The sequence below is a fragment of the Dipodomys merriami genome, unplaced genomic scaffold (genome assembly GCF_024711535.1).
Source record: "Dipodomys merriami isolate MVZ:Mamm:240054 unplaced genomic scaffold, mDipMer1.0.p SCAF_5, whole genome shotgun sequence".
NCBI lineage: Eukaryota > Metazoa > Chordata > Mammalia > Rodentia > Heteromyidae > Dipodomys > Dipodomys merriami.
This window is the reverse complement of record NW_027206068.1, coordinates 25,792,938-25,810,138: the sequence shown is the minus strand read 5'-3', so window position 1 is coordinate 25,810,138 and position 17,201 is coordinate 25,792,938. Positions and strand designations below refer to the sequence as shown.

At 36.3% G+C, this 17,201-nt stretch overlaps 1 protein-coding gene across 1 annotated transcript in view; it reads left to right on the top strand.

The window, feature by feature from the left end:
- Positions 1–16,584, top strand: part of LOC138810018 (uncharacterized) — a 55,028-nt gene extending 38,444 nt beyond the window's left edge. The window contains exons 14-16 of the mRNA XM_069997222.1: positions 12,153–12,253; positions 15,308–15,340; positions 15,412–16,584. Coding sequence (XP_069853323.1) covers positions 12,153–12,253; positions 15,308–15,340; positions 15,412–15,516 — 239 coding nt within the window. The 3' untranslated portion in view covers positions 15,517–16,584. The remainder of the gene's footprint in view (positions 1–12,152; positions 12,254–15,307; positions 15,341–15,411) is intronic.
- Positions 16,585–17,201: the final 617 nt, after the last annotated feature.

Below are 17,201 nucleotides of genomic sequence, written 5' to 3'. Positions count from 1 at the left end.
TACCTTTTGAATGTGGCCTGTTTTTTGTTGTTGCTGTTTTTTTTTTATTATTTGGTTGTTGATTGGTTGGTTGGTTGGTTGGTTTTTGTTTGTGATAGTGGGAATCAAACCCAGGGTGTCTACCACTGAGTTACATCCCTAAGGACTGTTTTATTTTCTTTTGCCTTCATGAACTTAAGGAATCTTTTCCATGTCCCCAGGGATATAAAATTTCATCTCAAGAGATATTAGAGGCAAAAATCAAGGCTAATGCTCTACCACTTTGAGCAACAGCACCATTTCTGGTTTTCTGGTGTTAATTGGAGGTAAGAGTCTTACAGACTAGCCAGGTAACAGTGGCTCACACTTGTAATCACTTGTAATCCTACCTACTCAGGAGGCTGAGATCTGAGGATCACGGTTCAAAGCCAGCCCAGGCAGGAAAGTCCATGAGACTCTTAGCTCCAATAAACCACCAGAAAACCAGAAATGGCGCTGTGGCTCAAGTGGTAGAGCACTAGCCTTGAAAAGCTGAGGGACAGTGCCCAGGCCCAAACTTTCTTGCCCTGGCTGGCTGTGAACCATGATAGCAACCTAGGAGTGAGGCATGAGCCAACAGTAACCAGCTTAAAATGATATTCTTAAGAGGGAAAAAAATCACCCCTTTGCCTCTCTGTACTGGATCAATAGCATATTCTTCTGCTCCATACAATGTCCCTAAAACACACTTGAACCAAGTACTTCTCTACAGTTCTTATAGGATCAGTTCCTGGGATTTGGAATACTACAGATGACTACTAGAGGACTACTGAATACAGTCTATAGTCTTTACCCGGCTCCATTTTTGAACTTGTATCTGTTCATATATAAGATACTGTACAGATACCAAGATAAATATACAATAATCCTAGTCTTCAATGATATCTAGTTTTTTAAAAAAGTAGACAAACTCACTAATAATAAAAATGTAAGCCAAGGGAAGATAAAAGGCACAATGTAATAATGAATGTACAATAACATGTTGAGTTGAAACCCTTTTGGACAACCTCTTAGTTTTTATTTTTATTTTTAATCTATGGTAGCACAGAAGATCACATTTGATTTTCACTAACACAGAGGGATTTTCAAAGCAGAGAAAGGAAATGAATATACAAGGATTTACATGAACCAAGAAGGAAAGACCTTTGTAATTAATCTTATGCTGTAAGTAAAATATAAATGGTGATCCTGGCAAGAGACCTGAAACAGATCCAGGAGTCCATTAGTATCATGCTTAGCAATTCAAAATGTATTCTAAAGTACAGAGAATGAAGCAGATAATCATCAAGAAAACCTCTAACTAAAAAAAAAAAAAAAAAAAAAGTAAAAGAAAACCTCTAACTAGAAACCATACTTTGCCAGATAATTTGTAGGCAGTTTTAAGATAAGAGAGAATAAAATAATTCTGAAATGTTTAAATCTCTGAGTTTTATTTCTTGGTATATTACTTCAAGATTCTTAAGTTTTCTCACTAGTATTTGTAAATGTGAAAGTTGAAGTTACTCAGACTTCCTTATGAGATTGGCTTGCATTTATTAGCTTCTTTGTGACCTTGAGGAAGTTACTTTATTCCAAGTTGTAGTTTTGCATGAACTTATAAGTATACATGGGTATGCTATCCATGCAACATATAGTTTAGTGTTTGGTCTATTAAGATTCAGTACTTTGATGATGATGATGATGATGATGATGATGATGATGATTGCTACTTCCATTGCAAAACTACCCAATTTAGTAAATTTAAATACTAAAAGAAAAAGAAAAATTTAAACTGGACACTGGTGGCTCACATCTCTAATCAAGAGACTGAAGTCTGAGGATCGCGGTTCAAAGCCAGCTCAGGGAAGGAAAGTCCATGAGACTCTTATCTCCAATTAAGTACCAGCAAGCTGAAGTAGAACTGTGACTCAAATGGTAGAGTGCAATCCTTGAGTAAAAAAGATCAGGAGCAGCATCCAGGCCCTGAGTTATACACACACACACACCTTTCAACCTAGAAAAAAAAATTGTTCATAACTAAAACATTTTTCTTAAGTATAGGATTAATTATTCTGTGATACTATTTTACCTTGCAAATATATTTAATATTTCATTCTGTAGCAGAATGAGAAAGTAGTAAGCTTGGAGGTAAAATCTTGAAAGAGATAGACTTCTCAAAGCCTGATCAGTAATAAAACAGACAATGTTAGATGTTTGTCTTGTTCGTTTTCTTATTAAGTCCCAGTTAGGTTATAAAACCAAAGTATAGTAATAGCACTGTTCTGTTTAATTAGGGTCTTATAAATAGATAATAAATCCCACAGTGTTTTAAATTCCCAACATTTAAAAATGGTGAACATTATTGTAATTAATTTGGTTCCAGTTTTGATTTTTCACCTCTAGTGTAGAGGTTGCCTGATGGGAGCGTTTCCATGTGAAAACCCAACAAAAGTTTCAGATTAAGCTTTCATCTTCTTCCGATTGTCCTTTCTTTTAGCTCCTGATTCAGTTTTGAAATTGTTAGGAAGCAATCAGCTTGGAAGATGAGCTGGAAATTAAAGGAAAGTTTCTCTTCCTAAAACTAAATCTCATTCCCCTACCACCTATGTATGTAGACTTTATTCTGTGAGGAAAATTGATAAAAAGTTTCAGAAAGGTTCTAAATATTTTCTGGTGTAATTTGGACATCCTGTATGTTCTAATGCATATGATTAAGTAAGTTTGTAATCTAAGATCAAATTTTCAGATACTGTTTAGATAATTTACAACTGTACATCCTGGGCTAAATACAACCTTCTGCCTTGTAAGCTTGGTTGGAATGCGAGTATAGTTGCCTCATACTGACTATGTTGTCTGGAGGACAAAAAATATTTACTAGGAGGCCATTTGTAAAAATGTTTGCTGACTGGTTAGTATCTTCAAATTAAGGAAAGTACTGTTGCAGTTTAAGTGAGGTTATTCTGCAAAGACTTGCTGCTGTTAATGCTATAAAATCTGTGCATTTAAAATGCTTGCTAAATAAATACTGATCAGACAGTTCAAGAAATCATATATGTTTATAAATAAAACTAGTTCATTGTTTATAATCAAAACAGATTGAAGCAAGGTGCTGGTAGTTCACATCTATAATCCTAGCTACTCAGAAGACTGAGATCTGATTATTTCAGTTCAAAGCTAATCTGAGCAGGAAAATCCATGAGACTCTTATCTCGAGTTAACCACCAGAAAAGCCAGAAGTGGAGCTGTGGTTCAAGTGGTAGAGCACTAACCTTGAGCAAAAACTCCTCAGGGCCAGTGCCCAAGTTCTGAGTTCAAGGCTTAAAAATTGCACCAAAAGAATTGAATCTTTTAATTCTCATATACTAGGAGTTGATCATTCTGGGTTCAGAATTGCAATTCTATATATATTTGAAATTTTCTTTATAAAATGTCCCTGTCAAAGTAGCTTATATACTGGGTTCTGGTGGCTCACACCTATAATCCTAACTACTCAGGAGGCTGAGATCTGAGGCTTGTGGTTCAAAGACAGCCTGGGCAGAAAAGGCTGTGATGCGAGACTCTTATCTCCAATTAAGCACCTAAAATCCAGATGTGGAGCAGTAGCTCAAAGTAGTAGAATGCTAGCCTTGAGCACAAAAGCTTGGGGGGAGGGGAACGCCTGGGAAATTGGCTCAGTGGTAGAATGCTGGCCTCGCATACGTGAGGCTCTGGGTTCGATTCCTCAGCACTACATAAGCAGAAAAAGTCCGGAAGTGGTGCTGTGGCTCAAGTGGTAGGGTGCTAGCCTTAAGCTGAAGAGCTGAGGAACAGGGCCCAATCCCAGAATTCAGCCCCCATGACCAGCAAAAAAAAGAAAAGCTTAGGGACAGTACTGAGGTTATGAGTTTAAGCTCCACAACAGACCAAAAAAAGAAAGAAAAGAAAAGAAAAAAAAGCATATATAACCTATACTTACACAGTGCTTTTCCTAAATCGTATGTCCTGATTTTTAAGCTCAAAAGCAGCTACATAATAGAGTTGATGTCACTCTTTGCTTAGTAACTGAACCAATTTTTTTTCTTATTGCTTAGCAATGTAAGCTAAATGATAAAGTCATGTATTTGTTGATGTTTCTTTCCCAAGTAGTGCTTATATTTATTAAATTTGAAAGCCTTGTTTATCAGTTTCCCTGGCCCAGAATGCCCATAATTTAAGTGTCAGTATTCAAATCGTTTGTAACACCCAAAAACAATTTATCTGTGGGCCTCATTCATTTTCCCAACTCCCAATCCATGTTTAAAAAAAAAAAAAAAAAAAAAAAATATATATATATATATATATATATATATATATATATATATACCCTTTGTTCTTCACATGAAATAACTATATTTTATTTTAGGAATTAATATTTTCTCAGTAGTTTAATTGCTTGTTTAGCTTTGTTTCTATTCCAAAAATTTCTGAGCATTGTCTACTAAAGCATGTCCCAGTTTAATCTCTACTATTGGTTCAGCCTCTTCTCATTGCCATTAGAGCACTTTATGTTTTTTTTCCTATAAACCAGTCATCTTTACCATTTAAAGCTCTTTATTGGTTCCTGCTACCTGTATAGCTCCTCAGGATAGCAGATGTGGACCTCTGTGATTTGACCCCCAGTACCATCTCCAGCCTTGTCCAATTTAAATTGTACACCTACTATGTTAAGTATGATAGCTTGTAGTTACAACAGTGGAATTTCATAGCTTTTTATTTTTGGCCAGTATTTCAGACCTGCCTTACCAAGTTTTCCAGCCCTCCTTTCTTGTAAGCAAAACCATAGATAGCTTATATTCATCTTTCTAGCTCCAAAGTCGCTACTTCTAGAAAGCTTCCCTGAAGCCCCTCCCCTTTAATCAAAATTGAGTGTCTTGTTTCCATACCTTTTTCATATTTGTGTATAATAATAGTGTTTAATAATACTGCAAAATTTTTTTAAATAGTGCAAAATTACCTTTTTATTTGTCATGTGTCCCTAGCATTTACCTACTGTTCCAGGCTGGTATTAGATACAAATATCTCCCCCTAGCTACTTTTAATATTCTCTCCCTCCCTCCCTCCTCTCTCTCCATCCCTCTTTCCTTCCCCCTTCCCTCTCTCCTTCTTCTTTCTCCCTCTCTACTTCTCACTGTCCTTCCTTTCCTCCCTCTTCCTCCCTCTGTCTCCCCTTATAACCTAGTTTAGATTCCAATGATTTATCATAGTTTCTAAATTTGCTCCTTCTCTCCTCAAAACCAGTTGCTCTAAATAAATGGTCATTAAATTCAAGTGGTCCACATCACTGCCTAAAAATCTATTATACTTGCTCAGAAATCCTCATGTTTTCACCTTCCAAAACTGTTTCGTGTATATGTACCAGTCCTGGGGCTTGAACTCAGATCCTGAGCAATGACCACCACTTGAGGCTTACCTCTACTTCTGGCTTTTTGGTGCTTAATTGGAGATGAATCTCATAGACTTTCCTGCTTGGGCTAGCTTTCAACAGAGATTCTTAGATCTTAAGCCTCATGAGTAGCTAGGATTTTCAGGAGAGAGCCACTGGTGCCCAGCCACCTTCTAAAACAAGTCTTCTCATGCCAACTCAAAATTCCAAGACCATTGAACTTCACTGAGTACATAAAGAATTTTAAAACTATGTTAGTAATCATTCAGTAATTTAATTTTAATCTCAACATTCACTTTCTGGAATTACATCTCTTTATTTATTATTATAAAGGTGGTCTACCAAGGAATTATACTTTCGCAAATCGGGTAATGAGTACAGTATCTTCTGTTCCTTCACTCTCACCCAGTCCCCCTCACATGTCTCCACCCACGAGCTATATAGTTCACTTTCATCAGAGTCCAGTGAGCTCCACTGCTGTACTTTTTCACTCTTTTTCCATTGAAGATGTACACTCGAATACACCATACATAAAGAAAAGAAAACAGAATCATCAAAAAATGAAAATTGAAACAAAAGGGAGTTCATTTCATTATACATTATTTTAAAGAAATATGGCCTTTGTGTTTCTCTCCTAAGAGTATCCTCTTTTGCTCTCACTGTGTCTGAGTATCTAGAATTCTGTACAATTTATCATATCACAGTGTATTTTAGATTCAATATCGGCATATCAGAGAAAACAAACTCCGTATCTCTGAGATTGGCTTACCTCACTTAACATTTCTTGTTCCATCCACTTCCCTGCATAGCTATGTAAAATTCCATTGTGTATAGGTATTATAATTTTTGGATCATTCATCTATTGTGGGACATCTGGGTTTTCCATATCTTGTCTATTTTGAATAGTGCAGCAATGAAAATGGATGGATGTGCAGGTGTCTTTATCATACCTGGCTCATGATGTTCAGAATAGATGCACAGGAGTGGTATGACTGGGTTGTAGGGAAGATCTGTGTTTTATTTTTTGAGGAACCTCCAGACCGCTGTCCAGAGTGGTTGTACTAGTTTACATTCTCACTTAACAATTTAGTAGGATTCCCATTTCCTTTGTAGCCAGGGATGATAAGCATTTCTTCATGTGTTTTTTTGCCATTCTTTCCTCTTCTTTGGAGAAGTCTCTCCTTTGCTTCCTTGCCCATTTTTGTGATTGATTTATTAGGTTTGGAGGGGTTAGTTTCTTGATCTCCTTGTGAATATTAGATATTAGGCCTTTGTCTGACATATTGCTGGTAAAGATTTTCTCTCAGTTTGTTGGCAGTCTTTCTGTTTAGTAACTATTTCCTTAACTGTGCAAAAACTTTTTAATCTGATGTAATCCCACTTGTCAAGTCTCTCCTGTTATACCCCCTAGGACTCTTTTCAAGAAGTTTCTGCATTGGGCTGGGAAGGTGGCTCAGTGGTAGAGCACTTGCCTTGCATGCTCGAGACCCTGGGTTCAATTCCTCAGCACCACATAAGCAAAAAGAAAAAAGCCAGAAGTGGCGCTGTGGCTCAAGTGGTAGAGCGCTAGCCTTGAGCTGAAGAGCTGAGGGACAGCGCCCAGGCCCAGAGTTCAGGCCCCACGACCGACCAAAAAAAAAAAATAAAAGTTTCTGCATATACCTGTAAGTTCTAATGTTTCTCCTATTCTCTCCCAGTAATTTCCAAGTTAGGGTCCAACATTGAGGTCTTTGATCCACTTTGAGTTGATATTAGTACATGGTGACACACAGGGATCCACATTTAGTTTCCTGCATATAGATACCCAGTTTTCCCAACATCAACTATTGAAGAGCTATTTTTTCCCACTGTATGTCTTTGGCTCTCTTATCAAATGTCAGATAACTGTAAGTGTACGGTTTTATTTCTGGGTCTTCTAATCTGTTCTATTGATTTTTGGGGGGGGGGTCCGGTCATGGGGCTTGAACTCTGGGCCTTGGTGCTGTCCCTCAGCTCTTCAGCTCAAGGCTAGCGCTCTACCACTTGAGCCACAGCGCCACTTCCGGCTTTTTTCTTTTTGCTTATGTGGTGCTGAGGAATCGAACCCAGGGCCTCAGGCATGCAAGGCAAGCACTCTACCACTGAACCACCTTCCCAGCCCCTGTTCTATTGATTTTTGAGTCTCTTTTTTTTGCTAGTACCAAGTTGTTTTTGTTATACCCCTGTGGTAGACCTTGAGGTCTGGTATTGATACCACTCGAATTACTTTGTTTGCCTAGAATTGCTTTGGCTATCCTAGGTCTTTTGTTTTCCATATGAAATTTTTTTATTGTTTTGTCTATCTTGGTAAAGAAGGTTATTGGGATCTTGGTGGGGATTACATTGAATTTCTGTATCATTTTTGGCAGTATGGCCATTTTCACAATATTGAGTCTCCCTATCTATGAACATGGAAGGTCTTTTCATATCCAGGTGTTATCATTGATTTCTTTCTTCAGATTTTATAGTTTTTACTATAAAGCTCTTTTACATCTTTGGTTAGGTTTATTCCTAGGTATTTTATTTTATTTAAGGCTATTGGAAATGGAGTTATTTTCATGATCTCCATCTCTGCTTGTTCATTGTTGGCATACAGAAAGGCTGCTAATTTTTGTGGGTTAATGTTGTATTCTGCTACTTTGCCAGAGTGGTTTATCAGCTCTAGGAACTTGAGGATGCAGTCTTCTTTTAGGTCCTTTGGGTATAAGATCATGTCATCTGTAAATAAGGATAATTTGAATTCTTTTTCTATGTGAATCACTTTTATGTTCCTTTCTTGCCTTATTTCTCTGGCTAGAAATTCCAAAGGTATATTGAAGAGGAATGGAGAGAGTAAACATCATTGCCTTGTTCCTGATTTTAAAAGAAATGGTTTTATTTTTTCACCATTCAGTATGATGTTGGCCGTTGATCTGTCATGTAGAGTGTATTGTTTTAAGGAAAATTCCTTCTATTCCAAAATTCTCCTGAACTTTTAACATGATTGGATGTTGGATTTTGGCAAAAGCTTTTTTTGCATCTATTTTGATGATCATTGATTCTTGTCTTTGGTTCTGTTGATGTGGTGAATTACATTTATTGATTTACATATGTTAAACCAGGCTTACATATGTGGGATGAAGTCTACTTAGTCATAATGAATTTTTTAAGAAGTTTCTGGATTCCATTGGCTAGTATTTTATTGAAGAGTTTTGTATCTCTGCTCATTAAAGAGATTGGTCTGTAGTTCTTTTTTTTGTTGGATCTTTACTGTTTGGGGATGAATGTGATATTGGCTTCATAGAATGAGTTTGGAACTGATCCTTCTGTTTCTATTTCACTGAAATGTTTGAGGGGTATTTGTGTTCATCTTTAAAAGTCTTCTAGAATTCAGCTATGAATCCATTGGAGCCTGGGCTTTTCCTTTTGGAAGATTTCTGGTTACTTTCTTAATCTCATTGCATGTTATGGCCCTATTTAACTGATTTACATATTCTTGGTACAGCTTAAGCAATTGGTTTATCTCTAGAATTTGTCCATTTCTTCTAGGGTTTTCTTATTTGAGTATAGGTTTTGAAAGTAGTCCTTTATAACCTTTTGGATTTCTTGGATGATTGTTGTAATATTTTCTGTGCCATCTCTAATTTATTAATGTGAATCTCTTCTTTGTCAATCTTGCTAGGGTTCTGTTAATTTCATTGATTTTTTTTTCAAAAATCCAGCTCTTTTGTTTCATTGATTTTATGTATAGTTTTTTTTAGTCTCTATTTCATTGATTTCTGTGCTAAGCTTTGCTATCTCTGAAGTAGAGTAATTTGGGATTGAATTTGTTCTTGTTTTTCTAGCAGTTTTAGTTGCATCATGAGGTTATTTACTTGAGCTGTTTCTGGTTAGAGCTATAGACTTTCCTCTCAGCGCTGCTTTTGCTGTATCCCAGAGGTTCCTCTGTGATTTGTTTTCATTTTTATTGAATTGTAAGAACTTTCTAATTTCCTCCTTTATTTCTTTAGTGACCTATGTGTTATACAGTAGTGTGTTAATCAGTCCCCATGTGTTTGAGTGTTTATGCAATATGTTTTGTTGGTGAGAACAGTTTTATTCCTCTGTGATCAGATAGGATGCAAGGTGCTATCTAAGTCCTCTTGTATTTGCTTAGGGCCTTTGTGTGTCCTATGATACCAGTTTTGGAGACTGTTCTTAGGCTGCTGAGAAGAATGTGAACTGGTTCATTGTTGGATGGAATACTCTGTAGAGATATCTGTTAAGTCCATTTTGGTTCATTTAATTCTGAGGTTTATCTTCTGTTTGTTTTTTCTGTCCTTTGCTGAGACTAGAGTGTTAAAAATCTCCCACTATTATTATGTTGAGAAACCTCCATACTGCTTTCCAGAGTGGTTGAACCAGTTGACATTCGCACCAACAGTGTAGTAGTATTCCCTTTTGGCCACATCCCTGTAGGCATCTACTGTTACTTGTTTTCTTGATTATAGATGTTCTAACTGGGGTAAGGTGGTATCTCAGTGTGGTTTTGATTTGTATTTCTTGTATTCCAAAGATATTGTATTTCTCTTGTATTCCAGAGATGTTGAACATTTCTTCATGTGTCTATTGGCTACTCTTGTTTCTTCAGAGAAGTCTCATTTTAATTCTCCCATTGTGATTTTTATAGGCTTTTTACATAAACACAGTTTAGATTTACAGAAATTTTAGCAAGATGACATAGAGAATTCCCGTAGTCCACCACCCAGTTTCCCATTATTAATGTCTTATATCAATATGACACAATTGTACAGTTGGATAAACCAATATTGACTCATTATTACTTACTAATGTCCATGACTTACTCAGATTGCCTTAGTTTTCACCAGATTTTCTTTTTCCTATTCCCATATTTCGGTGAGGATACCATATTATGTTTAGTAATATGTATAGCTATAGTAGTTCCTCAAATTTTTCTTAATCTTGGTGATTGTGACAGTTATGAAAAGGACTGATTATGTTCTTGTACATTTCTTAGGACTTATATTATTCTTTTATTATTAGACTGGGGTTATGTGGGTACTGAGAAGGTCACAAGAATAAAGAGCCATTTCATCACGTTATCTCAAGAGTACACAGAATTAACATGATTTGTCACTGTTGATGTTGACCTTCATTACCAGGCAGAGATGGTATTTGTTAGATTTCTGTACTATGAAGTCATTGCTCCCATGCATCCCAACCAGTTCCTTAAGATAATCTCAAGAAGGAAGGCACTTTTCACAGACTACATTTAAGCACTGATTTGACCTCACCACTATTTACTCATTTCTGTCAGGGTGAACTCATGAATCTTATACTTTGGATTATAATTTAATACTACTTAAATTACTATATTGTATAAGTTATACAATTTTGGCTGTTGGGTATTGCCTTTAATCCTCACTATGGATTTTTGGTAGGTTGGTAGGTTGGGGTTTGGGTTTTTTTCCTTTATTTTAGAGTTCTTCCTTTTTGGTACTATATACTATTTAGTATATATACTATATATGTAGTATATACACAAGATAAGCCTGAAGTATATAGTGTATATATAATGTGACTCTATATATATAGTATATTTACACTATATAGTTAAAGCTTATCTTGTACATTTCTTGCCCCATTTTTCAGTGTTTTAGCTTTTTCTTTGAGCCAGACTGGATTCTGAAATACGATTTATTTGTACTACAGTAGCCTGAGCTATTTGTAATGAGTATATTTTCATCAAAAAAAATTTCAAGAATTGTCTGTTTGCTTTGTGGTTTTTTCAGCTATGTTGAATATTTTGGGTTTTGATTTTGTTTTTATCTTATTGCAACCAAGATTGCCATCATCCATGTGTCAGAGAAGCATTTTGTTTTCTTGTGGTGCTAAGGAACAGACGTTGGGCCTTACCATGCTCCCCCTCCCCCTACACAAAAACTAACTTGCATACTCTTATACTTTCAACTTTGTATATTGTCATTTTCTTTCCTCTTATAGGAATATAGTTACCTATCACTTAGCAAGAATGAAAAGAAAAATGCTTTATGAGTTTTTTTCAGAATCATACCCTTATAAGTTTTTTTTAAATGTCTGAGTCCCAGCTAATCCAGGGAAGGTATGGGATGAGCTTGAACCATCATGCCAAAACACAGAAAAATACTCAGAATAAAAAGCTAAGGTACAGGGGCTGGGAAGTTGGCTCAGTGGTAGAGCGCTTGCCTTGCATGCCTGAGGCCATGGGTTCAATTCCTCAGCACCACATAAGCAAAAAGAAAAAAGCCAGAAGTAGCGCTGTGGCTCAAGTGGTAGAGCGCTAGCCTTGAGCTGAAGAGCTGAGGGACAGCACCCATGCCCAGAGTTCAGGCCCCACAACTGGACCCAAAAGAAAAACAAAACAACAAAAAGCTAAGGTACAGTCTTAGACCTGATTTCAAGTCCCAATACTAGCATATACACAAAATAAAAAGATGAGTATTGATAGTAAACTTCCTAAATTTAGTAACTAGTTACATTAGAAAATATTTTGTTCTTATGAAATACACAATAGCATACTGAACAGTAAAGGACATTGTCTGAAATTCAACTTCTCAAATGATCCAACAAATAATTGTATATGTAGACAGAGTGAATGCAATACTATAAGGAGCACAACAGCAAACTGAAGTAAAGACTACATAGGAGTTCTCTAAGTCTTGAAAATTTTCTGATATTTTGAAAATACTTAAAAACAACATTCTTTTTGATGTTTTAGCTCTTTTTAAGGCACAAAATGATGTAATGAGTATGAAGGTTCAGTCAGAGAGACTTTCAAAAGAATACGACCGACTCCTGAAAGAACACTCAGAACTTCAGGTGAGTGACATGAACTCTTTTTCAAATAAACTATTTGGATTATGTGCCTTTACCAAGACATTGGTATACTTGGTGTGGAGACATGGGTGAAGTGGTAAAGCACCTGCCTGGCCCTAAGTTCATATACCAGTACAAGAGAAAAAAAAAGTCTGTACTTAATTTTTGCTTTCTTAAATGATCTAAGAAGCCAGACTTACCTGAAGGGTGATGTTTAAGATACTGCAACTAAAAATAAGATAATTATAACATAAAGAATTGTTAACATGCTAGCTTAGAACATTACAGTTTCAGTGAAGTTTTAAGGAAAAGAAAATTGAACCACAAAAAATAGCAGCATTAAAAAACAGATGAGAGCCGGGCGCTGGTGGCTCACGCCTGTAATCCTAGCTACTCAGGAGGCTGAGATATGAGGATCGCGGTTCAAAGCCAGCCCGGGCAGGAGAGACCGTGAGACTCCTATCTCCAATAAACCACCAGAAAACCGGAAGTGGCGCTGTAGCTCAAGTGGTAGAGCGCTCGCCTTGAGCTGAAGAGCTGAGGGACAGCGCCCAGGCCCAGAGTTCAAGCCCCACGACCGACAAAAAAAAAAAAAAAAAAAAAAAACAGATGAGTTCTGGAAAGTTTTGAATTTTATTGTTCACTATATTTATGCCTAAGTGAAGTCAAAATTGAATTTCTACACCATATTCTTGTTAACTCAGATCTGAACCATAGATTTGCTTTCTTTCTCTATCCAGTTCAATAAGAGTTACCTGTAAACATTGATACTAGGCTTGTTTTTTCTCTTCAGGTGTCAGTTACAAACCTGAATTGATTTCCCAATAACATTTTTTTTAATAGTATTGGATGTCAAATCCAAGGCCTAGTGCTTATATAGGCAAGTACTCTACCACTGAGCTAAACCATATCCCCTCCAAGCCACACAGTACATGGGGAAATTGTGGAAGAGAGTATTCTATTCCATAGGCATCCTTGGCATGTGACAAATAGTTGCTATACATGCTCATAGACTTTGAAATAGACAGACTTGAATACCTATACATGGCCTCATATTAGGTTTTTTATGTTGAGATTATATTATCTTCCTGGAACTCGTCTTCGTGTGTAAAATCAGAACAGTACCTTGTTCACTGGGTTGTTGGGAGAGCTCAATAAAATATATAAGATACTAAATAATGTCCATGGCTGATAATAAACAATCAAAAATATGTTTATCATAATCTGTTTATTATATCTGTTTAACATCAACCAGTGGGCTTTTCCAAAGTATCAGAAATAAGTGCCATACTGAGAGTTGAGTTGGGCCTTTTTGATAACACATGTAAGTCTTATATTCTTTTACTTTGTATATAATTTTTGTTGTTGTTGTTGTTTTGTTTTTGGGTCCGGTCGTGGGGCCTGAATTCTGAGCCTGGGCACTGTCCCTCAGCTCTTCAGCTCAAGGCTAGCGCTCTACCACTTGAGCCACAGCGCCACTTCCGGCTTTTTTCTTTTTGCTTATATGGTGCTGAGGAATTGAACCCAGGGTCTCAGGCATGCAAGGCAGGTGCTCTACCACTGAGCCACCTTCCCAGCCCTTTGTATATAATTTTTAAAATAATAACATTCGTCTGAACATTCATGCTCTGAACAAGGCACTTGGCTAATGGTTTCTTAAATGCTGCTGTGTTTATTTCCCATGGTAACTAAAAAAACTAAAATATTTTAATACTCCTTGTGAATAGAAAACAATCAGAGATATTATATCCAAAGTCACTAAAATTAAAAAAAAATGAATGAACATTTAAAGCTGGAATTCAAAGTCAAGAAATGATTTCTAGAGCCTTTGCTAATAACCAGGTTCTTTGGCCTGTACAGGTCATTGAAATGCTTTCTTGGATTCATTCTTCCATGCTGTCTTAGTTCTAGGCAAGTTTATCCAAAGAGTGGCACTAGTAGAAGACTGAAAGCTGAAAGAAATTCTAACTCAGGGCTTTTTCTACTTTCTGTTTTAGGCACCATTTCCTTCAGAACTCCCACTTTCCTTCCTCTTTGGTCCCAGATCCTGCTGGGCATGTTCCATATGCTGGTCCTCCTGTGCTCCCTACCATATCTGCTCATTTTCTGGTGTTCATGTGTTTACACTCTCATCACCAGTAACAATAAAAACTAAAAAGCAATAGCCTTGAGAGGGAAAAAAATATCAAGGATAGTACCCATGTCTTGAGTTCAAGTCTTAGCAATCTGCACAAAAAAATTCTTATTTTTATATCTTCTAAGTATATTTGGATTTCTCAATCTAATCCCCTCGATGTTGTAGGCACTACGTATACTAAACAGCACTCTCTTCTAAGTATGTAGTCTTTGCCTTTTATTTGCCCTGGCACTCTTCTAGGAAAGAAAAAGACAGAATTGACTCAAAAGTTATTGACAGTACCTCTCAGTTTAAAAAATTCATTTTAGAAAATCACCCTTCATTTAAAGACTTAATAACAACAACACCTCAAATGGATTTTTTCCCATTTCCCTTTATTCTTCCTTTGCCAAAAATCTTTAAATGAGTTTGTAGTAGTGGAATTTTAAATTTTTTGTTTTCCTGGAGGTACCTGTAAAACAAAAGTAAAATGGGTTAAGACATGCAAAAAATTGCTTTGTGAAGTGTTAATTTCCCCTTCTAATATGTTCCAACTGGAACTCAAAACTCCATAGTGTATGGGGCTGGTAAGGTGCCTCAGTGGTAGAGTGCTTGCCTTGCATGCATGAGATCCTGGGTTTGATTCCTCAGCACCACATAAGCAGAAAAATCCAGAAGTGTCACTGTGGTTCAAGTGGTAGAGCACTAGCCTTGAGCTGAAGAGCTGAGGGACAGCGCAGGCCCAGAGTTCAGGCCCATGACCCACCAAAAAACAAAAAAAACTCCATAGTGAATTTTGAGACTTTTATCTATCAGTCCATATTTTCACATATGATTATTCTCAAGATTGTTAGCTAGACACAGAAGAGAGGAAGATTTTCAAAAAGTGCTTGTATCTATGAACATGTTTCTCACTCTTTGCTAAATATATTTTCTTCCAGAATTGCTTAGATAAAGGCAATAAGAAAGGACAGTGAACTTCTCTGAAAGAAGACTGCGGTACATCATATCAAGATAATAAATTTGTTACCATGTTAGCCAATAGAAAATTTTAAATTCTGAAAAATATATGACTGGCCAACACTTTTTAATGATACACATAGGTCTTATAGTAGTGACATCAAAATATTTGATTATGTTTCAGATATGAAGTGTGTAAACCAGCTCTATAAAAATATATAAGCATGTTTAGTTTCATATTTACATATTGCTAGTAATATTGGTAAATGGTAGCTTTTTACCAATACAAAGAAAAATTTATTAGCCATTTACTTCCAAAGTCAGAGTATTCTAAGTTGCATGAAACCATTAATAGCTTTGAAAGCTTTGATGAATTTTCACTAATCTGTTTAATCAGATGATTAGGATGATTGATATGTTTGAAAATACTATTAAGTGGGGCTGGGAAGGTGGCTCAGTGTTAGAGCGCTTGCCTTGCATGCATGAGGCCCTGGGTTCGATTCCCCAGCACCACATAAGCAAAAAGAAAAAAGCCGGAAGTGGCGCTATGGCTCAAGTGGTAGAGCACTAGCCTTGAGCTGAAGAGCTAAGGGACAGCGCCCAGGCCCAGAGTTCAGGCCCCACGACTGGACCGCCCCCCCAAAAAATACTATTAAGTATCAGAAAATTTGCATATAGCAAAATTAAATAAGGATACATGATGAGATCCACCACAGAGTCTGCAAAGAACCAAAACAATGAAAGCAATAGCCTTAGTAGTTTTTCTTAAGTCTGATGGTATCATAATATGGTTTACTAAAACAGCTATATAAATTTTATTTTTGTTACTGTGCTTCCATGCCTGTTGGACTGCTTTTTTATTCACGTTGGTTTTAGTAAGAAATAGTATTCTACCTTTTCAAGTAATAGAGAGTTTACATCTATTTGCATAAACTGTCATACACTGTACTGATTTTGCATTGTGGAATTCTTTACCTAAAATTTCAATGTATTACATCCAGAAAAGCAATGTTTTCTGTAGTTACAAGTTACTGATTATGCAAATATTACCTCAAACATACATACACTGGTGTCACACAGTTTCTCTGAAATGTTTCTGTATTCTGGAAACTAAACATTAAATATTTTTCTATTTGAACAAATAGATCTGGGGATAAGAATAATAGGACTTAGTTTGCTTCAATGTTTAGATATGAAAATCCACTTCCTTGTGTCATGAAGACCTAAATATAAAAGGAAATAAAAAATTACAACTGGAGTTTCTAATTCTCTGGTCTTTTTTCATCTTCTGTTTGTTTTAATATCAATTTCATGTGTATTTAATTTTTTATTGTAAAGTAGATTGAATGAGCAAATATGGTCATTTTATTTCAGGTAAAAGTCAGAAGTTACTGCTAGAAAACATGAAGGAGACATTTAACAGGAGTAAGAAATAGGAATTTTACCATATGGGCTGACAACCCCATAAATAACAAGAAAAGGGAATGTTGAGATAAAAGAGAACTGAACAAATAACAGCTCCAAGCATATACTCAGAAATACCAAAGTGAAAGCTACATGGGTAAATATACGGATACTGAGTATTCGAGACCTTGGCCTACTCTATACAAATCAAGTCTAATGCCATAGAGGAAATGTACAGCTTTAGAACTGGAAGAACCAAGATCAAACCCGAGCTTCACCACTTAGTCATGTGATCGCGAACAGGTTTCATATTTGTTAGGCCTCCATTTCTTCATCTCCAAAATGAGAATAAAAAAATTTAGGTCAGGATTACTATATATATGGGGATAACAGTGATTCTCAAAGTTATTCTGACAGTGTGGCAAGAAGAGTACAGGTACTCTGAAAATAAGGGTTTGAAACTGCTTTTGC